The following is a 24,769-nucleotide window of genomic DNA, read 5'->3' as shown; positions in this document are numbered from 1 at the left end:
TGTCAGTTCATGTTGTAACCTCCCCGCAGTAGCGGCGACTCTCCTCTCACGGTCCTTTTCTCTACGAACTCATCCCAGCCCTTGGTTCATGTTTTTCCCTTGCAAGGTTTACCCATGGAAGTATCCTGCCCTGTTCCCGTTTGGATTACCCGCGAGTTTTTTTCCCCCTTGGACTTTCCGTTTTTTCCTTGTCGCTCATTGCCTTCCTATGTTTGAATAAAGTACGCCAGTTTTCGGCTAACCCCATCTCTGTCTGGTGTCGCGCGCTTGGGGTCTTCCACAAACCCTGACAGTTCGAACTGACCATGACGACCCCAGCCGACACGGAGAGCATACCGGCCAGCCCGCTTCGAGCGGCCCTCATCGAACAGATCCGCCTGACTAACTCCCACACCCAGCAGCTAGATGCGGCCTCCGCTGCGGTGAGAGATCTTCAGACTTGGGTCCCGCCCCTCCAGGCCTGTGTGGGTAACCTAACGAGGCAGGAGGTGGCGTTGGCGAGCCAACAAGCAGAGATCCTGCGGCAGTTGCAAACCATCACGGCGGCTCTCACCATCCAGCCACCGGGCCAGCCTGCCCCTGGAGTCGTGGGTAACCCGCCCCCTGGGCCCGCAGCCCCGGTTAACCCTGTGGGGCTCAACCCAGTTCCCCGGGAGCCCTGCCTCTCCAGCCCACGACCGTTTGATGGCGACTTTGAGACCTGTGCCACGTTCATCATGCAGTGTGAGCTGGTCTTCCTGCACCAACCCAGCATGTTCACGTCTGATGCTGCCCGGGTCGCTTACGTGACCAACCTGCTCACAGGCCGAGCAGCTCAGTGGGCCACTGCTTCCTGGTCCATGAAGGCCAGTTTCTGCCTCACCTACGAGGCCTTTGAGGCAGAACTATGGAAGGTTTTCCACCATCCAGTCGGTGGCCAGGACCCTGGTGCTCGGCTGAGCAGTATCCAGCAGGACAGTGGCAGTGTCACAGACTACTCGGTGGAGTTCAGGCTGGCCACAGCTGAGAGCGGCTGGAACGACCGGTCACTTCGGGTCACCTTCCGGAGAGGTCTCAGCGAGGCTGTCAAGGACCACCTAGCCACCCGGAAGGAGCCCCCCTCCCTCGAGGACCTGATCAAGCTCGCCATCTGCATCGACGGATGCCTCCAGGAGAGGAGGCGCGAGCGAGCCCTGCGTGGATCCCCCTCCATTCCCCAGTCGTCCAGCACTCCTAACAGGATCCCTACTCCTGTTCGCCCCACTTTCCCTGTGGCCGTTTCTCCCCCCGCGCCCCAGACCACGATGGGGGAGGAACCTAAGCAGCTGGGGCGCACGCGCCTTAGTCCGGCCGAACGGGAGGCCCGGTTCAAGGTGGGTCAATGCCTCTACTGTGGCCAGAAGGGACATCTGATCAGCGGCTGCCCCACTCAGCCAAAAGAGTAGGCTCACTGGGGCCCCGGGAGATCCTAGTGAGCCGACTTTCCTGTTCCCGCCGTCCTGCCTCACGGAACCATCTAATTAGTGTTACCCTGGCCTGGGCTGACCAGCGGCTCACGGTGGGTGCACTCCTCGACTCGGGGGCTGATGAGTGTTTCCTGGACTCGGAGTTTGCGGCCCAGGCTAACATCCCGCTAGAGACACTGGAGAAGCCCATGGAGGCCTTCGCGCTGGACGAGCGCTACCTGGCCAGCGTCACCCAACGCATCCACCCTGTCTCTCTCACCATAGCAGGTAACCATGTGGAGAGACTTCGGTTCTACATCATCCAGTCCCCGTTAGTCCCTGTGATCCTAGTGCGCCCCTGGTTCGTGCCGCATGAGCCACACATCGCCTGGGCCTCCGGTACCATCATGGAGTGGAGCTCCTCCTGTCATGCCCAATGTCTCCAGGCTGCTCCCGCCCCATCCCCCCGACGTGCCCCTAGTACCCGCCTCCCGACCTCTCCTCTGTTCCCCCTGAGTACCATGAGTTAGGTGAGGTTTTCAGTAAGACCCGGGCCCAATCTCTTCCTCCTCATCGACCTTATGACTGTGCTATCGACCTCCACTCTGGGGCACCCCTTCCCAGCAGTCGTCTGTACAGTCTGACCATCCCCGAGAAAGCTGCAATGGACGAGTACATCTCCGAGTCCTTGGCAGCGGGGCTCATTCGGCCCTCGTCCTCCCAGGTGGCAGCTGGATTCTTTTTCGTGAAGAAGAAGGACGGGGGCCTCCGACCCTGCATTGACTATCGCCAACTCAATGAGATAACCGTCAAGAACAAGTACCCCCTTCCTCTCATGAGTTCCACCCTTGAGCCCCTCACCCAGGCTACAGTCTTCCCTAAGCTGGACCTCCGGTGTGCCTATCATCTGGTCCGGATCCGGAAGGGGGACGAGTGGAAGACAGCCTTTAAGACGCCCCGGGGTCATTATGAGTACCTGGTCATAGTCCATAGGCCAGAGCCCAAAATTTCCTATTTCGGTACACTCAAGGTGGCAAAACTTACTTATAATTTTTGAAAGGATCCATGTCTGTAGATGATATTTTGGTATGATAACCATTCCTGAGTGGCAGCTGTATCACAGTTATCAGCTCATGAAGTTAACCACCCCCTAAAGTAAATTGCATTTTAGACGCTGGTGCATATCCTGGTTTAGCCTCATGGTCAGGACATTTTTCAATGTTCTATAATATTGTCTTTGGTATCATTTTGAAGGGGACCTTCTTAGCTTTCATTCAAGCCCTGTTGTGGATATTTCTCACAAATATAGAGGTCACTTGAGCTCTTCAACCCGTCAATAACACACATCTTTCTGCAATGTTCGCCTAAACTATATACTTTCTTTTAGCCCTGTGGCATCTAGGAATATCAGGGACACAAAACACAAAAACTGGAATACTCACAGGACTGTAAAGATTCAGGAAATGTATAATATACCCATACTATTTCAAGTGTGAGGTGATTGTGAACCTTAAATTAGAAGGGCATTATTACTAAGAAACTAACTAGACCAAAGCCAGTTAGTCCATGGGTCAGACCAGATATCGATATCACCCAAGGTGACACAACTTCACTGGTGCCATTTCATTTGGTACACTAACAGAAGTAAAATAATACATGATAACCTTTCCAAATGAGCAGCTATTTCATTTTTCTTTCAGGAAACCTGTTTCTGTGCCTCTCACGATTGTGTATTTGCCCAGATTTTTACAAATATAGCATTTCAACACCCCTGGTACTGATTAGCCTAGCTTAAACTCTGGGACAGTTCTTAGTTGGCCAACAACCAAGGATAACCAGTACTGTGTACTTCCATTCATTGTGCTAAGCTAGGCTAACGTGCAGCCAGATAGCTTTCTACTAAACACATATAGAGGAAACTGGTATCTATCTTCTTGTCTCACTCTGGAGAAGATTGTAAGCTAATTTCCCATAATGTTAGCATGTTCTTTTAATGTATATGTTAATATGATTAGTTAAAGTGGCTACGAGGAACTTTCATCTTGTGTTGATTTTAGCGGCCTCATGTGGACAAAATACAGCTGTTGCATAGCAACTAGGTAATGTATCTATTTGTGGCTATGTAAGATAAATAATGGTAATATGACGCTGGTGAAGCAAAGTAAACTTTGTTTTAGTAGTGTTCATACACCTAAGTTACATGTATTTGTTTGTATGTGGCAGGTGAAAACTGACTGAATATGGCCACTGGTGAACAAGCAAGTTTTTACCCAATACCAAAGCGCCCACGGGTGGAGTGCATTATCCACTGTTCTGATGATACAGATAAGCTGGTTTCATTACAAAGTGTCGACTCATGGAGAACTCTGCTCAGGGCAGCTCAGATACGAAATCATGCACTAGTTTTGAAACTGGCAAAAGACATTCCTGAGGGACAGATTCCAGCAATCTACTACCACAGAAAGTGTCGCAGTATCTTCACTATGAAGCAAATTCTTGATGGCCTCCTTGCAAAAGAAAAGAAAAGTTGTGTCTCTGCTGAAGAGAAACAATCTAAGAGAGTAGCTCGACATGCTCCAAGTACATCTAGGACTTATGATGCAGAGTGCATATTTGTCAGAAAAACAGCAAATATTCCAAGAGACAGAATACGAGAGAAGTACTGGTGCAGTGTCGAGAACTGCGAGCTGATGCAAAGATCAGGAGTGCAGCCACAAAGAAAAGGGACAGCAGAATCCTTGCCATTGTGAGTAGAGACCTTGTAGCAGCTGAAGGGCACTACCACAGGTCATGCTATAGACTTTACACCAAAGAAGAGGTTTCCAAAGGAGAGGTTGCCAGCAATGAAGATGATGATGCTGCAGCCCAGTATGAAGCTGCTGTGAATAAGGCATACAATGATCTGTTCCTCTTCATCAGGATGGAGCTTTTTGGCAATCCTCAAGTGATGACAATGACTGATCTCTCTTCTAGACTGGTAGCTTCAATGAACTCCCAAGGCATTACCCAAGTCAAGGAATCAACCAAGAAGCACATAAGGCGAAACCTGGAGAGTGAGTTTGCTGGAGCCTTGCAGATATTCCCTGATGAGAAAGGATAATTCCTCCTCTATCCCGATAACTTGTCCATGAGGGAACTTGCCAAAGAAAATCAGTCTCTCAAAAGGGAGCTGCAGACCCTGAAAAGTGTCAGTGCACAAGATGTTATAGCCAAAGCAGCCATCAAATTGAGAGCAGACATTAAAAGTCAAGATGTTCCTCAAACCTGGCCGCCTGAAGTCAAACCAGAAGCAGAATGTCCTACCATTCCAGAGTCGCTCATTATCTTCCTGTACTCTCTACTCACAGGCTCAAATGATCCTGATCATGCATCCCAGAGAGTGCAGTGCCTTCTGCAGTCATTTGGCCATGACATAGTATATGCAGAGACATGTGGAAATACCAAGCCTTCCAAGCACATTGTTCTGCCATTCAGTGTCAAATCGTTGACAGGAAATGTAGAGTTGATAAACATCCTCAACCGACTTGGTCACAGTGTGTCCTATTCACAGATGGAAGAGATCAACACTGCCCTGTGTCTCCAGAAACTCTCATCATCAGGGAGTGGCATTGCCCTTCCAGCTAACATCCATCCTGGCATATTCACAACTTTAGCCTGGGACAATATCGACCGTCTTGAAGAAACTGTCAGTGGTGAGGGAACATCTCACAGAGTCAATGGGATTGCTGTGCAAGCAAAGCCAGTCAACCCACTTCCTGTCCAACCCATGCCCACTGTTCCCAAAACAAAGAAGAGAAGCATTGATGGACCCCCACCAATGTTACCAACTTACAATGCTGGACAACGGGTAGGGCCACCACAAAGCAAAAAGTCAGATGCCGATACTGCAGCCAATACTAAGCTTGCCAGAGAGAAAAACCTTCTTTGGGTCCTAGCACGCATGTCACAACAAGAAGAACAGTCAGTCAGCAGCTGGACAGGCTTCAACATCCTGACTCGAGGAGAGATGACGGTCATCCCCGACAATATAGGCTATCTGCCTACCATCAATGCTCCAGCGACACAAATGTCTACTGTCAACGAGGTGCTTAACCAGTCACTGAGCATCATGCAGTGCTTAGGCCTGAGGAAGATTGTCTGTGTCTTTGACCAAGCCCTGTATGCGAAGGCTGTCGAGATCACATGGAAACACCATGACAAGTTCCATGATATCATCGTTAGGCTTGGGGTATTCCACACCATCTGCACACTGCTGGCAATAATAGGAAAGCGTTTCCAAGATGCTGCACTCAAAGACCTCTGCAGTGAGTCTGGCATGATTGCAGAAGGCTCAATTGCTGGTGTTATGGATGGCCGCAAGTACAACAGGGCAGTGCGACTACACAAGCTCCTGTATGAGGCTCTCATGCGACTGACCTTGAATGGTTTCCTGTCCTGGTTGGAAGAAACTCACAGGAATGACATGGTTCACCTGAATGAGACACTGAAGACCATTGACAGCCTTGGGAAAGAAGTCTCACAACATGCTTTGAAGGAGGTCCTCGAGAACAGCTCTTGTACACGCATCATGGATCTATTTGAAGTCTACCGTGAGTTCCTTAGAGGTGGAAACGGCAGCCTCTCGAACTTCTGGATGTCCTATTTGGACATGGTTGAAATCTTGTTGGGGCTCATCCGAGCATCCAGAGAGGGAGACTGGATGCTACACTTGGCTAGCATTCGAGCAATGATCCCATGGTGCTTTGCTTATGACAGGATGAATTATGCACGCTACCTCCCCTACTACTACGCCCAGATGTCTGAGCTGCCCATCACACACCCAGATGTGTACACAGAATTCATGGAAGGAGGCTTCTCAGTCCAACTGGGCTCCACCAATCCCTTTGGCCGAATCCCTGTTGACCAAGCTATAGAAGAAACGGTGAACAAAGACACCCAAACAGCTGGAGGGACAAAGGGATTCAGCTTGAAGCCAGGAGCTGTGACCAAATATGATCTCACAGCTGAGTATAGAAGCATGTACCTCAGACAGCTGAGAGACCTGACAGGTCAAGGCAGGTGCAAATGGTCTCATCCAGATCTACAGAGTCCAAGGATCAAGAGAGATGAAGCAGATGTCCAGTCTCTCATGGACCTTATGGAGAATAACTGGCTCAATCCTATGTCCCCTGATGAGATTGATTTGGTTAGCCTCTCCACTGGCAACATGGCTCCACCTGATGTGACCATAGATCTCTTGAGAGCTCTTGAGAAAGGAGAAGAGGCCTACCAAGCATTCCAGCAAACAAGGTTAGATGCAGACCCACCACCTGTGAAATTCCACGACAAGATGACCAAGCAAAGTCTGAAAACATTCTCCAATGTCAGCACAAAACAAGCTCATGGAAAGAAAGCACAGGATGTGGTTCTGAAGGCAGATAGAAACCTTTTCAGTCACATGATCCTGGTGGCTGAAAGCAGGAAGGTGAATCTGAAGGATGTCCTTGCCTACCCATTGGGCCCACTACCATGGGCACTGGCAAATGCTGATGGGTCCTTACGAAAAACAAACAAGGCTGCACTTGCCAGAGAGCTTGAAAAGAATGTATCTCCTGCAGAAGACATCCCAATCCCATCTACTTCCATCATTGATGGGATGAGCCTGGTCCAAAAAATGAATGGCAACAACAAAACCTTTGCACAGGTGGCAGAGTCAGCCTTGACCCAGGTCCTCCATGAGGGAGCACAGAGTGGGAGGAGTGATGTTGTTTTTGATGCCTATCACCAGACTTCGATCAAAGATGCTGAACGACTGAACCGGGGTGGAGACATCACTCTCCAGTACAAGAATCTTGCAGGGGGACACCACGTCCAGCAGTGGAGAAAATGTCTGTGCAGTTCCTCCAACAAGACCAGTCTCATCAAGTTTCTGGTGGAAGAGTGGAAACTCCCACGATACAGAGCTATGCTGCATGGCAAGGTGTTGTACATGACCTGTGAGGAAACCTGCTACAAGTTGACAGAAGATGGGTGTGAGGAAGCAGCAGAACTGCACTCCACACATGAAGAAGCTGACACCCGTCTGCTCCTGCATGCATTGCATGCAGCAAATGCGGGCTCAAAGTCAGTTATCATCACAGCTGAGGACACTGATGTCATGGTGCTTTGGCTTGGCTTCCAGAAGGACATCACCTGTCCCATCTACCAGAAATGTGGGTCTCAGAACCGCACACGGTTTGTCGACATCACCAAACTGGCAAGTTCACTTGGAGACAGCATCTGTGACAGCTTAATTGGCTTACATGCCTTCACAGGCTGCGACACTGTCAGTGCATTCGCTGGTCGAGGGAAGCTGAATGCCCTGAAGATAGTGAGAAAGCACACTTCCTGCCAAGAGACTTTTAGTCAACTGGGACAGACATGGAATGTGAGTGATGAGCTGTTCCAGAAAATTGAGCAGTTCACCTGTCGGATGTATGTTGCTAATAGCAGCACTGCTGAGGTGAACAAACTGCGTTACCAGCTCTTCTGCACCAAAAGGGGAGAGGTTGAGTCCAGCCAGCTGCCACCATGTAGAGACTGTCTCTTTATGCATGTTCAACGAGCCAACTATCAGGCAGCAATATGGAAGTGCTGTCTGCAGGCTAACCCTGTGGTGCCAAGCCCTACTGAGTATGGATGGACAGACGATGAAGGCAAGCTGGCCATTTACTGGATGCGCTCCCCACCTGCACCAGATGTGGTCTTGGAAATGCTAACATGCAAGTGTGTGCATTCATGCAAAATGCCAAGCTGCATGTGCCTGTCAAATGGACTTCCATGCACAGACATGTGCAGGTTACAGACCTGCAGTAACCAAAAACAGCAGGATGGTCCAGAACTGGACTTTGAACTTGGGGAGTCAGATGATGAGAGAAACGAGCAGTTTGATGAATGACAGTGTGATGATTCTGATGGTATTACTGTGGTAGTAGTCTATTGATGCACAGGATGTTGATTCTGGACTTGGTTACCCAGAGCTTGATAACAATAATGTAACCATATTCACATATACCCATTACCCTACCCATTACCATTACATATACTCACTAATGATATGGGATTACATGTATCATTGACTAAGTATATGTAAATGTCAATGTTGTTTAAAATATTAAAATAGTTCATTACCTCACTATGGTATTCCTTTTTATCATGTATTTTGATTGTGTATTTAAACAAATGTATAGAGACCAGTTTGTGACCTAACTGGCTTTGGTCTAGTTCTCATTTAAGGCTCACAATCACCTCACACAATGAAATAGTATGGGTATATTATACATTTTCTGAATCTTTACAGTCCTGTGAGTATTCCAGTTTTTGTGTTTTGTGTCCCTGATATTCCTAGATGCCACAGGGCTAAAAGAAAGTATATAGTTTAGGCGAAAATTGCAGAAAGATGTGTGTTATTGACGGGTTGAAGAGCTCAAGTGACCTCTATATTTGTGAGAAATATCCACAACAGGGCTTGAATGAAAGCTAAGAAGGTCCCCTTTAAAATGATACCAAAGACAATATTATAGAACATTGAAAAATGTCCTGACCATGAGGCTAAACCAGGATATGCACCAGCGTCTAAAATGCAATTTAGTTTAGCGGGTGGTTAACTTCATGAGCTGATAACTGTGATACAGCTGCCACTCAGGAATGGTTATCATACCAAAATATCATCTACAGACATGGATCCTTTCAAAAATTATAAGTAAGTTTTGCCACCTTGAGTGTACCGAAATATCGTCTGGCCCATGGACTATCATGCCGTTCGGCCTCACCAACACCCCGGCGGTATTCCAGGCTCTCATGAATGACATTCTCCGCGACATGCTCGACGAGTTTGTGGTGGTGTACCTCGATGACATCCTCATCTTCTCCAGGACCCTCGAGGAACATGTCCAGCATGTCCGCCGGGTACTCGAACGTCTCCTCCGGAACCGGCTCTTCGTCAAGGCAGAGAAGTGCTCGTTCCATTCCCCTTCCGTTGACTACCTGAGCTTCGTCGTTGAGAGGGGACAGACCCGGGCCGACCCCCGCAAGATCCAGGCTGTGGTGGACTGGCCCGATCCCACATCACGGAAGGAATTACAGAGCTTCCTCGGGTTTGCGAACTTCTATCAGAGGTTCATCCGGAACTACAGCTGCGTGGCAGAACCTCTCACCAGGCTGACCTCCCCCTCCCAGCCGTTCATCTGGTCCCCGGCTGCCCGCTCTGCGTTCCAGTTCCTCAAGGAGAGGTTCACCAGCGCCCCGGTCCTGCTCCACCCCGACCCCAAGAGGCAGTTCATCGTAGAGGTGGACGCTTCAGACACCGGGTTGGGGGCTGTCCTCTCCCAGCGGTCAGCGTCTGACCAGAAGGTCCACCCATGCACCTTCTTCTCTCGCCGGTTCCTCCCCGCCGAGGAGAACTACGATGTCGGGAACCGGGACCTGCCGGCAGTGGTGGCTGCTCTGGAGGAGTGGCGCCATTGGCTGGAGGGGGCGGAACAGCCGTTCACCATCTGGACGGATCATAAGAACTTGACGTTCATCCGGGCAACCAAGCACCTCAATGGTCGGCAGGCACGGTGGACCAGCTTCCTCAGTCGGTTTGACTTGACGCTGACTTATCGCCCCGGGTCCCGCAACACGAAGGCAGACTCCCTGTCCCGACAACACCCGAGGACGGAGCCAGCTACAGAGGAGCCGACTCCCATCCTTCCTGAGGCCAGGGTGGTTGGCGTGGTTACCTGGGGCATCGAGACCGTGGTCAGGCAGGCATTGCGCTCCCATCCCGCCCCGAGCCACGTCCCTCCACGCCGCCTATTCTTCCCGGACGCAGTCCGGCCCCGGGTTCTCCAGTGGGGCCATGCCAGTCAGTTTGCTTGCCATCCGGGTGTCCACCGCACCTTCACCTTTCTGGCTCGGCGTTTCTGGTAGCCCACCATGAGGAACGACGTCAGGGATTCGTAGGGGCCTGCTCCGTCTGTGCTCGCAGCAAGGCCTCTCACCAGGACCCACGGGTCTGCTGCAGCCCCTCCCAACTCCAAGCCGGCCCTGGTCCCATGTGGCGTTGGATTTTGTCTCCGGACTGCCGCCCTCCCAGGGTAACACTGTGATCCTGACAGTGGTGGACCGCTTCAGTAAGGGAGTGCACCTGGTGGCCCTCCCCAGACTTCCATCGGCTTCTGAGACGGCGGACCTCCTGACGAGCCACGTGTTCCGTCCCCACGGCCTTCTCCTGGACGTCGTCTCGGACCGAGGGCCCTAGTTCGTCTCCCAGGTATGGCGGGCCTTTTGTAAGGGGTTGGGTGCCTCTGTTAGTCTCTCCTCTGGCTATCACCCACAGACTAACGGACAGACAGAGAGGATGAACCAGAGCGTGGAGTCTGCCCTCCGGTGCATGGCCGCCAAGAAGCCCAGCTCCTGGAGCCGGTTCCTCCCCTGGGTCGAGTATGCCATCAACTCCCTGGTCAGCTCTGCCACCGGCCTCTCACCTTTTGAGGTGTCCCTGGGCTAGCAGCTGCCTCTCTTTGCTGCGCAGGAGTCGGAAGTGGCGGTTCCCTCCGTGCAGGCTCATCTGAACCGGTGTCGTCGCGTCTGGGAGGTGACCAGAGCCGCTCTGCTCCGGGCAGCTGAGCGCGCCAGTCGGGGAGCCAACCAACGCCGGTCCCCAGCACCTACGTACCAACCAGGCCAAAGGGTGTGGCTGTCCTCGAAGGATCTCCCGCTTCAGTCCACCGCGAAGAAGCTGAACCCCCGGTTTGTCGGCCCCACGGCGGTGAGTCTTAAGCTTCCGGCTTCCTTGAAGACCCATCCCGTGTTTCATGTGTCTCGGGTTAAGCCTGTCTCCCACAGTCCTCTGATGCCTCCGGCCCCAGCTCCGCCTCCCCCTGAGATCGTGGATGGTCACCCCCAGTGGAAGGTCCGCCAGCTGCTGGATGTCCGGCGCCGAGGACGGGGGTTCCAGTATTTGGTGGACTGGGAGGGCTACGGTCCGGAGGAACGTAGCTGGGTCTCCCGCCAGCTCATCCTGGACCCTGGGCTGCTCACTGAGTTCCATCATTCCCATCCCGACAAGCCGGGCAAGTCGCCTGGTGGCTCCCGTGGAGGGGGGGGTACTGTTATGGCTCGCCCACTCCGCGCCGTGGCCCGCCCGCCCCACGCCGGCAGCCAATCGGCTCGTCAGGGCCAGGCTTAGTCATCAGGGCTGGGCTTAAGTTTGGTGGCCTCCCACGTGCCCGTTGTCAGTTCGTGTTGTAACCTCCCCGCAGTAGCGGCGACTCTCCTCTCACGGTCCTTTTCTCTACGAACTCATCCCAGCCCTTGGTTCATGTTTTCCCTTGCAAGGTTTCCCCGTGGAAGTATCCTGCCCTGTTCCCGTTTGGATTACCCGCGAGTTTTTTTCCCCCTTGGACTTTCCGTTTTTTCCTTGTCGCTCATTGCCTTCCTATGTTTGAATAAAGTACGCCAGTTTTCGGCTAACCCCATCTCTGTCTGGTGTCGTGCGCTTGGGGTCTTCCACAAACCCTAACAATTTCTCCCCTTTAGTGTCTAAAATGAATTCTTACCTTCAAAGATGGGGAAGTTTACCTGTCATTGATTAGAAGAATTAACACAGTTAAAATAAACATCTTGCCTAAATTCTTTTTTCTGTTTACATGTCTCCCCCTATTCTTGCCGAAACATTGTTTTAGAGCAATTGATCAAGTTATTTCTAGCTTTCTATGGTATGGAAAGGCACCCAGAATCTGAAAATCTGTACTTTAAAGTAGAGATGTCCCTATACCACTTTTTTACTTCTGATGCCGATACCGATACCACAGCTTTGGCAGTCTGCTGATACCGATATCATCCGATATTTTGTTTTACTCTTGTACTACTAATACTACTACTTACTACTACTACTACTACTACTACTACTACTACTACTTTCAGCTTCTCCTGTCGTTGCTGTCTGGGTGCAGTTTCTCTCGCTTTTTTATTGATCCCATCAATGTCTGCTGTTGGGGCGTTTTGCTCTTCTTTGCAGGCATTGCATGCAGAAATTCCTGGTGTTGTTCTGCATGGTATTTTTCCAAATGCTTCATTAAGTTTGTGGTGTTAAACCGACAAACAGCGCTGCCAACCCACGAAACATTTGCATTGCAAATTTTGCATTTGGCTGTTGGATTTTATTCCTCTTTAAGGCTGAAATACTTCCACACCACTGACATGACCATTTCACAGGTAGTTAACGCTCATACACATGCGACTAAATGGCTACTGTTGTTCTCACTTTTTTTATTGACACACATTCAAAACCATAAGCCATATAACATAACACAATATTTCCATTATCTAAACAAATGTAGACATAATATATATATAAAATTAAATAGGGGGGCTCTACAAAAAGTACATATATAAGTATGTAGATTAAAATAATTTTCTAAATCACTGGGCGGAGAAGAAGCAAACGGCTTAAACCATGGGGACACAAATCAAAAAAACAATAAACGAGCTATGTCCCCATGAACCTTTCTTGCTACTTTGTTAGAATACATTCTTTTAAGAGATGAGAAAAATAATTATTTCTCCATTTACTACAATGAATATGATATTTACCCATAAGAATAATGATTTTAATCATATCAGAAATAGATGAGTTTAGGTTATCCATGTAAAAAAAAATATGAGAAATGTCAAAGAATGGAATGTTATTTACCCTAAGTGAAATCCAATTTTTCAAATCGAATCAAAATCTTTTAGACACAGGGCAATAGAAGAACATATGCTCTAAAGTTTCATCTGTTCCATTATAAAATGTACAAGGATCCACTTCAAATTTAAACCTTTTCTTAAGAAAATCTGCAACCAGGTAAACTTTAGAATGTGCTTTCACCATAATAGACAAGGTCTTCACATTAGGAACATGCACATACAGCTCTTTATTATAATCATGAAACACTTTGGATTTCAGAATAGCACTGATCGCCTTATTATTACATTTGTTATTACATAAAATACAATCGTTAATCACTATTTATTGTAATCACTCTATTGTTCCATAAAGTTGAACCATGAGGAGAGAAATTATGACTAAATATCATTTTCATTATCCTTTTCCAAAACTGAAGAATTTGTCTTTGGAAATTTGACAACGTGATAGGAATCTTGCATAAAATCACATTTTAAAACAAAATCAAGCCCACCAGTTTGTTTAAACAAGGACCTTGGTATGTGAAACCACACAGAAGTTGGCTGTGTTAAGTATGCTTTTAGCCATTTAATCTTAAGCGTTCCAACCATTGATTCAAATTCTAAAGCTTTAATACCACCCTTATCATACTCTTTAACTAGCTGTGATCTTTTTATATAATGGGTTTTATTTTTCCGAATTGGAATGTACCTGAGTTGGCTTTTTTAATATTATTGGAAGAAACTTAAAGGGAGTGACACAGATAAATTAATTTGGAGAGACCTTCTGCTTTAGATAAGATGACGCTACCAAAAATAGTAAGATCTCTGGTTAGCCAGTGACTGAGAGATTTCGTCATATCACTTTTGCGATTAGAAATATTAATGTCTTCTCTTCTAAGGAAATTTTTAGATATTGTTATTGCTAGATATTTAACTTCAGACTCAACTCTAATTGAAGCAATCTGAGAACCTGTGCATGAATGAATGGGAAGTAATTCCAATTTTTTAATATTCAGGGATAATCCTGATGCCTTAGAGAATTATGAAATTGTATTAAGGCTTTCTTTACTATAGAATACTTTTTTTAAGAAAATGGATGTGTGATCTGCAAACTGACTAATTCTAAATTCCTTGTCAAAAATAGAAATACCTTGAATTTCGGGATTGTTATTAATAAGCATTGTTAGTAATTGGGTGGTCAAAATAATGTTGGTGATTTTGGGCACCTTTGACGAATACCACGTTGTATCTTGAATCTAGGGGTCATTACATGGTTCAAAGATACAGAACTATATATGTCAATGTAAAACATCTCAGATACATTTCAGAAACTTTCTCCAAAACCCAGAACGTGTAGCACTTACAGTAAAAAGGAATATTCGATGGTATCAAACACCTCATAAAAATCAAGCAATAACACAAAACTATCTGTATCAATTAAGTTTCGGTAATCAAGCATATCAAGTAAGAGCCTGGTATAGTTCTACCTTTTATAAAGGCTGATTAACATTCATCGACTTTTGTGTTAAGCCCTCATTTAATCGATTAGAATAAACATGTGCCAATAGTTATCGGTCTCCAAGTGACTAATGAAAGTTTGTCTTTGATGGCTTTTGGGATTAGGGTGATAAGACCTTGCTTCGTTGTGGAACAAAGTTTTGTTTTTTGGGTTTTTTTTGTTGCTGAAATACATTCTAAAAAGGCATTATAGAATAGTTGTCTTATATATATCGGGAATCAGGAACACTTTATTGTCCTCCAAAAAAAAACAAAAAACGTGAAGAACTCCATGGTTAAACCGTCAAGTCCTGGTGACTTCCCAGTAGACATCTTCAGAACTGCTCTTTCCATCTTCAATCTTAAGCTTATCCTCCATATGTTGTTTAAATTCATTATCCACCATTTTATTAAATTCTCTAATTTTTTTCAAAAAACAACAGACAATTTTCCTTGGAAAAGTTGGATTTGTACACGTTACTATAGAAAGCTCTTATTTCCTCATTTACTTGGTCTTGATATTCGACAGTAACATCATTTATAAGCAACTTTTGAATTTTTGGTTTGTCTTTGTTTTTCCAGACTAAAGAAATAAGACAATTTTTCCCCCTTCTTCAATCCACCGAGCTCTTGAATGAATAAATGCCCCCTTTGGTTTTTCCAAATATATATTATCCAATTGGGATTGAAGATTGTTTAATTTAGCTTGTTCCTCCATTGATAATTCCGTTTCATAACATAATCTGTTAATATCACTTATAATGTCTCACTGTTTCTGCTTTTTAAGTTTAGAGGATCATTTACTTATTTTAATCGCAATCTGTCTAACTTTAAATTTGAATCACTCCCATTTCCAGTTCAGAAATTTCTTTAACCAGTTGTTTGGCATCTGTGCAAAAATCTACATTTTCCCCAAAGGTTATTATTGAATTTCCAGATACAGCTGAGGTTAGACTCATTCCTACACAACAAATAGGACAACAAGATTACACAATGATCAGTTAGAGGTGAAGCAGAGATTTCCCACTAAAGTATTTGAGATCAACCAATAATCTATCCTTGAACACTGGCCATTGTTAGATGCATTAAACCAGGTGTATTGTGTAGTAGTAGTGGGATTTTTCATGAGTCAAACTTGCTTTTGTGACCAATTCAACTATGATTTTGTCTTGATTATGACATTGTCCCCTTGATGGAAGGCAGTCAAACCAGAGATCAGGAACCACATTAAAGTCTCCTCCCATTATGATTTTATCAGTTGTGTAAGATACTTTCCATTCCTCCAACAACCAGGGATGTGAATACATTTTTGTTCTGGGTTTTTCTGTTGTACCCATATACATGTAACAAAATATAGTTTACCTCATTCATTTCCAACACCAGCATTATCCAATGACCATTAATATCACTTCTGTAGTTAATTACACATCCATGGAACCTGTTTAACAAGATCATTACACCAGCTGAATGCGATGCCCCATGACTAAAGAAAACAGAGTTTTTTGCTGTTTCCATAATTTGTGTTCTGTTTTAACTGAATGATTTTCTTGCAAGAACACACAATTTGCCCTTTGCTCCTTACAAAAAAAGAAAAGTTGCCTTACACTTCACATATTTTTCAACCCCCTAGTATTTCTCTATATACAATGCTCAAAAAAATAAAGGGAACACCTAAAAACACAATATAGACCTCGATGAATGAAATATTTCAGCTGAAAATCTTTATTTATTAGACAGAGGAATGTGTTTAGAGCAAAATAACCTAAGAATGATCAATGGAAATCAAAATCATTAGCCCATTAAGGTCTGAATTCAGAATCATACTCAAAATCAAATTGGAAAATGAGAACATAGGCTGATCCAACTTCTGTGGAAATTCTTCAAGACGATTCAAAATGAGGCTCAGTAGTGTGTGTGGCCTCCACATGCCTGTATGCACTCCCTACAACGTCTGGGCATGCTCCTGATGAGACGACGGATGGTCTCCTGAGGGATCTCCTCCCAGACCTGGAACAGGGCATCGGTCAACTCCTGGACAGTCTGTGGTGCGACATCGCGTTGGCGGATGGTACGAGACATGATGTCCCAGAGGTGCTCGATTGGATTCAGGTCTGGGGAACGTGCAGGCCAGTCCATAGCATCAATGCCCTCGACATACAGGAACTGCTGACACACTCTGGCCATATGAGGATGAGCATTGTCATGCATAAGCAGGAAACCAGGGCCCACTGCACCAGCATATGGTCTGACAATGGGTCTGAGGATCTCATCCCGGTACCTAATGGCAGTCATGGTACCTATGGCTAGCACGTAGAGGTCTGTGCGGCCCTCCAAGGATATGCATCCCCAGACCATCACTGACCCACCGCCAAACCGGTCATGCTGGAGGATGTTGCAGGCAGCAGAACGTTCTCCACAGCGTCTCCAGACTCTCTCACGTCTGTCACATGTGTTCAGTGTGAACCTGCTCTCATCTGAAGAGCACAGGGCGCCAATGGCGAATCTGTCAACCAAGATGTTCTCTGGCAAAGGTCAATCGGGCTTGCACGGTGTTGGGCTGTGAGCACAGGCCCCAATTGTGGACGTCGGGCCCTCATACCATCCTCATGCATTCTGTTTCTCATTGTTTGAGCAGAAACCTGCACATTAGTGGCCTGTTGAAGGTCGTTTTGTAGGGCTCCGGCAGTGCTCCTCCTGTTCCTCCTTGCACAAAGGACCAGATAGCGGTCCTGCTGCGGGGTTGTTGTCCTCCTGCGGCCCCCTCCACGTCTCCTGGTGTACCGGCCTGTCTCCTGGTACCTCCTCCATGCTCTGGACACTGTGCTGGGAGACACATCAAATCTTCTTGCCACAGCACGCATTGATGTGCCATCCTGGATGAGCTGCACTACCTGAGCAACTTCTGTAGGTTGCAGATACCGCCTCATGCCACCTCTAGTGGTGAGGGCACTAGCAAAATGAAAAACTAACCAAAGATCGGCCAGAAAAGATGAGGACAGGCAAATGGTCTGTGGCCACCACCTGCAAATCCATTCCTTTTATAGGGGTTGTCTTGCAAATTGTCTAATTTCCACCTGGTGGAAATTAAACAATTTACCAACAGGTGAAATTGATTCACAAATCAGTGTTGCTTCCTAACTGGACAGGTTGATATCTCAAAAGTGTGATTGACTTGGAGCTACATTGCATTGCTTATGTGTTCCCTTTATTTTTTTGAGCAGTGTATATAAAGCAAGAGTGTATGTTTGTATGTTCGCTTAAAACTCTAGAAATACTCATTGTAGAACAAAAAGAAGGGTATCTTTAGAATCAGCACTTTCCAAGGATTGCACAGTTCGAAAAATATTTCAAAAACCAAGTAAATGTGATTTGCAAAAGAGGCATTTCAATGATGCTTTGTGGAGACTTCGGCAAATCATAAATTGTCCTATATTTCATCATCGATTATATCGTAAAGATCAGATTGTGTTGGCTGTTTTGGTGAGAACATTTTCCCCGGGCAACGCTGGGTACCTCTCCTAGTAACGATATAAAAGAAAACATTTAACTTGTCAGTAACCTTTAAAAAATGCGCAAAATATTTAATGATGCACAGGAATGGGTAACTTGGTCCTTATCAGACATGTTTAGTGCAATAACCTTAAATTGCATATGAACAAAATGAAAAAGTCTAACAATATCAGCATACCTGTTTAGAACAAAGGAACCCTAAAAACGTTTATTTATTCAGGGTCTACTCTTCAGTTGTCAATCAGTGCGTAACTGGAAAGCTCTCTTTCTTTTTCTCCTAGCTTCCTGAACCAATGGCCACAGTTTGGTACGAGCCTCCCGATCTTATTTTGAGAAATCTTCTTTGAAGCGTATGTGCATCTCGCTGCAAACTCTCGCATCTCTATCTCTTCCAGATGTCATCCCGCACAGTTGTCATCCCGATTTGGATTATAATTGCCCTCGGTGTGTTGTTAGAGGTAGCAGCGCTGCCCTTTGCTCCCGTCGGTGAACAGTATCCACCGTCTCGCGCACCCGGTCTGCAGACAGTGGTACAACTCTTGTGAGAATCCCAATGACAGTTTCTCTTGTGTCTTCTCCATCTTTCTCTGACAAACCAATCAGCCTCAAATTCCTTCATCTTATGTAGGGAGCTTGTTCCACACATGAATTCCTTTAGCGTCTTGTTTTCTTTCTGCAGCTCACTGATTTCCTTTCGAAGCACAGTGGCTGTTCTCTTTAGTTGCTACTGTGTTGGCTTCAGTGCGTTTTTCAAATTTTTTCAAAAGTTCAGTCTGTTCATCCATCTTTCGGGTCAGAGCTTGCATTGCATGGAGCATTGCTGCGGCTGTACTGTCATCCACCTTCCTATTATCACGTTGCGCTTTCAATTTCTTGGGTTTCAGACTAATAATTGGCGTGTGAGTTCAATTTATTCGTTCTTCCTTAGAAGTCTCTTCGTCCACATCAATTTCTTCTATGTCGCTGTCATCACTCGCCTCACGGACAGCTGTTAGGTTGTAGTTGAGGTCAGTCATACTAACAAAGTCAGTCATACTAACAAACATGTTGTTTCCTTCGTTCCAAAAGTGTTTAGTACTTCAGTATAGAGTATTCTTTCAAGGTACTTTGATACTAAGTAATCTGGTTAAACAATATTAGGTTATTGCACGAAAAGGTTTACATTTCAAGGACTTTATGAAAACTTTTAACCAGAGCCTGCAAGGGTGCTGCTGCTCACTCCACCGTCTTGAACTGGAGGCGTGTGGCGCGGGAAGTGCTAATATGAAGAAGAAAGCCAGAAGAAAAAAAAAGGAAGAAGAAGGATGATGCTGATGATGATGGTGTAATATACTAGTATTTAGGCGATGGTTTAAGCTAGATTTCCCCATGGGTTGTATCGGATAGGTCTCGGATCATATGTTTTTCTCCCCTTCAATATCCAATCCAGCATTCTGGGCCAGTATCGACCCGATACCGAGGATCAGCTCGGGACATCCCTACTTCAAAGATGCAAATTCAATGGTGGACTATCTCGCCCAAGTTTCCAAATGTATTATTGGGCAGCACACATCCACAAAATTTCAATTTGGTTTAAATCAACCGATCTGCCATGGTATAAGTTAGAAGCACTGTTCCCTAATAGCTTTACTTACTTCTTCTGTTCCAACCATTCTGTTCCAATGCATTAGCAGCATTTGCATTATAGAGTTCTTGAACGGCAGATTGTACCCCCCCACAGTTCCCTAATGCCCCCCGGTTAGATTTGTTCTGATGCCGACTGGGTTTTTATTCAGCAGCCTAGACCCAGGCACCATTGGGCTAAGATGCTACAGCGATACCTAGCAGTCACTCAGTGTCTTATGCTGGACAAACAGCCCAAAAATGAAACTTTGCTGTTGCCCAGGCTAAATTTGGAGGTTTGTGGGTCAGGTTCAGGTGGGTAATAAACACATATTTTAGCGGGTCGGGTGGGGCAGATTGGCTCTCATAACGGATCGGGTGGGTGCGGGTATTCAAGATTTCAAGATTTAATTTATTGTCATTTTCATTGAAAATGAAATGCCGTTTCTTCCAGCCCACAGCGGTGCAACAAAGATAAAAATAAACATCCAAAAATTCCCTCAAAACAATACCACTAAAAACAAAACAACAGAGAGAACAACACAAAAAGCACAAACAGTTAACCACACAGTCCATTCAGGTGCGCCACAGTCAATTAACGTTCCATTTTCAGTTTAAATGTCGACAAGTGACCAGCACTGATGGGGGGGGGGGGGGGGGTAGAGGGTAGTAGGATCGGCATGTCCATGTGTGTGGGAGGCAGTGCTGTAGTCGAGTCACTAAACCTCGAATCCGAGTCTTGAGTCCCAAGTGTTCGGGTCCGAGTCATCAAGGTTGAGTCTGAGTCGAGTTCCAACATGGGCTCCAGTGCTCCACTCTGGCACCATAAAAAGCAGACCTACAAATAAAAAAGGTCAACCTGAAACAAAAATGACACAGCTGTCACCACTTCAAAGGGAGTTTATTTACTTTGTGACACAACAGCCAAACAAATGCACTCGCAAGCATGTGCACACACACACCAGTGTTGTAGTCGAGTCACTAAACCTTGAGTCCGAGTCGAGTCTCGAGTCCCTAGTGTTTGAGTCCAAGTCCGAGTCATCAGTGCTCAAGTCCAAGTCGAGTCACGAGTCCTGATGTTGGATTCGAGTCTGAGTCCTGGACTCGAGTACTACAACACATCAGTTTGTTGATAATCCTGACTGCTTGTGGGTAGAAGCTATTTAGTATTCTGCTGGATGTAGCACAGATGCTTGTGTACCTCTTCCCAGACGGCGGGAGGGAAACAGCTTGTGAGAAGGATGGTGGGGGTCCTTAATGATGCTGGAGGCTCAGCGAACACAGTGATGATGGTAAATCTCCAACGAGAAGGGGAGAGGGGCACAAATGATCTTGCTAGGCGTCCTCACCATCCTGTTCAGCTGGTGGTGTTCGGTCGCTCTGCAGTTACTGAACCATGAGGTGAGGCCGTTGGTTAGAAGTGCGGCCATAGGTTAGCTTTCAGTGGTGCCCCTGTAGAAGGTGGTGAGGGCTGGAATGGGGAGGCTTGCCCTTTAAGTGTCTGGAGGGGATGAAAAAAAAACCCTGACCCCCCCCCCCCCTGCATCAAACTGTCCTCTGTGTGTGTTTGTGTGTGTTGGTATATGTTTGTGCAAACGTGTGCAATTGTTTGCATACATTGTGAGTGTGGGGGTGTGTATGAGTGAGAGTTTGTGGGGTGTGTGTGTGTGTGTGTGTGTGTGTGTGTGTGTGTGTGTGTGTGTGTGTGTGTGTGTGTGTGTGTGTGTGTGTGTGTGCGTGTGTGTGCGTGTGTGTGTGTGTGTGTGTGTGTGTGCGCGTGCGCATTTGCAATTGTGTGTATGTCTGAAGTTGCTGCGCTGTGATTGGCAGAAGGTCAGCTTTTCAGTGACTCTTCATCTGTTACATTCCGGCGCACTGGTTGACAGAGGGATCAAACGACAACAGGAGGTTGTCGGTGGAGCAGAGAAGCTCAACTTCACCCCGGGGTTAAATATCAGCAGAGATATTTTAAAGACTACATCAACTATGTCTAAAAACTCATCTCCAGCACAGAGCAGGGCTACATGTGATAAGAAAACTGGTTTGTAAAAATAAGTACATATGCTGGGCTTGCGGAAATGGTATCAGACTACTGCTGGAAATCTTTTTTGTTATCTGTTAGCAAGATTAGCACAGTGTGCAGAAAACAAGTTTCGATTTTAACTAAATTTAAACCGCATTGGGCTCAGATGTGGTTTTTTTCCAGATTTTTAAGTTTGAATTTGTAGTGATGTGTATGAACAGGACTTAAAATAATATGGCACGGAGTCTTAAACCTGGCTTAAAGGTTATTAAGATCACCTACTGGTGGTGTAGTCACTAAAAACAGTGGCATCTTTGAATAGATTGAACGTATGTTCAGAACATCTTTTATGGGGCGTCCGGGTGGCATAGTAGTCTATTCCGTTGCCTACCAACATGGGGATCGCCAGTTCGAATCCCCATGTTACCTCCGGCTTGGTTGGGCATCCCTACAACACAATTGGTCATTTCTGCAGGTGGGAAACCGGATGTGGGTATGTGTCCTGGTCGCTGCACTAGCGCCTCCTCCGGTCAGTCGGGGTGCCTGTTCATGGGGGAGGGGGAACTGGGGGGAATAGCGTGATCCTCCCACGTGCTGCATCCCCCTGGTGAAACTCCTCACTGTCAGGTGAAAAGAAGCAGCTTGTGACTCCACATGTATCGGAGGAGGCATGTGGTAGTCTGCAGCCCTCCCTGGATCAGCAGAGGGGGTGGAGCAGTGACCGGGACAGTTTGGAAGAGTGGGGTAATTGGCTGGATACAATTTGGCATGACTTGGTGGCCTGTCCAGGGTGTCCCCCTGCCTGCCGGCCAATGACTGCTGGGATAGGCTCCAGCATCCCCGTGACCCTGAGAACAGGATAAGCGGTTTGGATAATTGATGGATGGATGGGAAAAAAGTGGGGGTGAGATCCATCTTTTAATGTTCGCTGTCAACCTCTTAAGCTGTTCTCAGTTACCAGTGTTGTCCACCATGTTTTGACCCTTCTCAGTAGCAATGTACTGGTCCAGACTGAGTGTTCCCTTGGACTGTTTTATCTGATCAAGCAGCGGGATGAGAGTTGGGGGTCAGGTCACTGTAGTAATGAGATAGCTTTGAGGGTATAAGTCAGGAACGTTTTAACATTGAATGAGTGATAGTCTCTCCCCAATTAGCCAAACCTGCCTAGGTAGCTTGTTGCCTGGGGCTCGAAAGACCAACAGTCAGAAGCCTCCTTTTCTTTTTCCAAAGGACATGGCCAGTCTGTAGGACTGTCCGTGTGTAGCAAGGCGGACTGGATTAGAAACCTCAGGGAATATTTCTGTGTGTGTGTGTGTGTGTGTGTGTTCTCATGGATCCCCACCTTGCCACGGTGGAGGAGTTTGTGTGTACCAATGATCCCAAGAGCTATGCCATCCGGAGCTTGGCTCCTGGTAGGATCACCCAAGGTGGACGGGTCAAGGGGGAGGAGGTTCCAGACGAAGCGCCATCCAACAGAGATCCAACAAAGACCTCAACGGCAGAACTCGCAGAAGATGTCTCCAGGTCACAATGGCAGTGTAGGCAGATGAAGGCTGCAATAGAGGGTGGTCCCCAATCGTCTTGGTTCTCCATGTCATTGGACTCCGGCCACCCCCTGCCAAGGACCGTGTGGTGGCTGCAGGCACATCAGCCACTCCATGCAGGTGTCCTCCCATTATGCAGCTCCAGGATCGGCCTCTATGCCCAACTGAGGACCCAGAGGGATCCAGAGGGAGAACGGTCCTACTGGACCACGAATGACCACTGATGATGATGATGATTTTATTTATTTTATTTGATTTTACTCCTTTATCAATCCCCGTGGGGCAATTCTTTCTCTGCATTTAACCCATCCTAGCTGTGTGGCTAAGAGCAGTGGGCAGCCACCGTACAGCGCCCGGGGACCAACTCCACTTCTTTCTTCCGTTGCCTTGGTCAGGGGCACAGACAGGAGTATTAACCCTCACATGCATGTCTTTTTGATGGTGGGGGAAACTGGAGCACCCGGAGAAAATCCACCGCAGACACGGGGGGAACACGCAAACTCCACACAGAGGACGACCTGGGATGACCCCCAAGGTTGGACAACCCCGAGATTCGAACCCAGGACCTTCTTGTTGTGAGGCGACAGCGCTAACCACTGGGCCACCGTGCTGCCCGGTGATGATGATGTTGTTGGTGTGTGTGTGTGTGTGTGTGTGTGTGTGTGTGTGTGTGTGTGTGTGTGTGTGCAGTGATGCCTATATATATATATATATATATATATATAGATGCCTAGTCATAGTTGCCTAGGCCCACATGGTGTTGTGATGTGCCAGGCGTAGTAGTGCAGTAGTTTAGAGGAAAGGGGCATATCTACCTCCCATCTGCTTACAATCCCCTTGCCTACAGCTTGCTTCCGCTGGCTAACCTTTATGGTGAATTGGGAGAAAAAGCCTGGTGTATAAGCGTTCACTCTCAGAAATTAAGGTACAGAAGAGGTACACTTCTGTGGTCATAGGTATATTACAGCAACAGAGGTACAATATTTTACTTTGAAGGATCAATATGTATCTTTCCATAAGCTGAAAGGTAACAAAGCTGCTTAAGACAATGAAATGTCTTTACATGGGTACATTATTGTATTTCAGAAAGGTACTGCCCCAGTGACAAGCATTTGTACCCACTTAGGTACACACTGGAACTTGTTTTCCTTAGTGTGTTCCCTTGCCAGTGCACAGCCTCTCCATCACCAAGACTCCTGCCAGGTATCGCCATGGTCACACATAGTAACAGGGCATCTTGCACCCCCCAGGCTAACATGATAGGGGATCTTGGAGCTTCAGTGGCCCTCAGAGTTGATATGCCCATTGCTTGGATACCCATCCATCCATTATCCAAACCGCTTATCCTGCTCTCAGGGTCGCAGGGATGCTGGAACCTATCCCAGCAGTCATGCTTGCTTGGATATGGCCTGGTGTAATCCAACCACTGCCCTGCTGGCTGGCTTGTGGGTTAGTCTGGGAAGACAGAAAGCTAGGAGAGTGCATCCTGACAAAAA

At 46.9% G+C, this 24,769-nt stretch overlaps 1 protein-coding gene across 1 annotated transcript in view; it reads left to right on the top strand.

Moving 5' to 3' along the window:
* The window catches only part of susd2 (sushi domain containing 2), a 65,095-nt gene extending 40,597 nt beyond the window's left edge, over positions 1-24,498 (top strand). The window contains exon 13 of the mRNA XM_056278924.1: positions 24,443-24,498. Coding sequence (XP_056134899.1) covers positions 24,443-24,498 — 56 coding nt within the window. The remainder of the gene's footprint in view (positions 1-24,442) is intronic.
* Positions 24,499-24,769: the final 271 nt, after the last annotated feature.

This window comes from Lampris incognitus, chromosome 1 (assembly GCF_029633865.1).
Source record: "Lampris incognitus isolate fLamInc1 chromosome 1, fLamInc1.hap2, whole genome shotgun sequence".
NCBI lineage: Eukaryota > Metazoa > Chordata > Actinopteri > Lampriformes > Lampridae > Lampris > Lampris incognitus.
The sequence above is the reverse complement of the archived record's forward strand: the minus strand, read 5'-3'. Positions and strand labels throughout refer to the sequence as shown.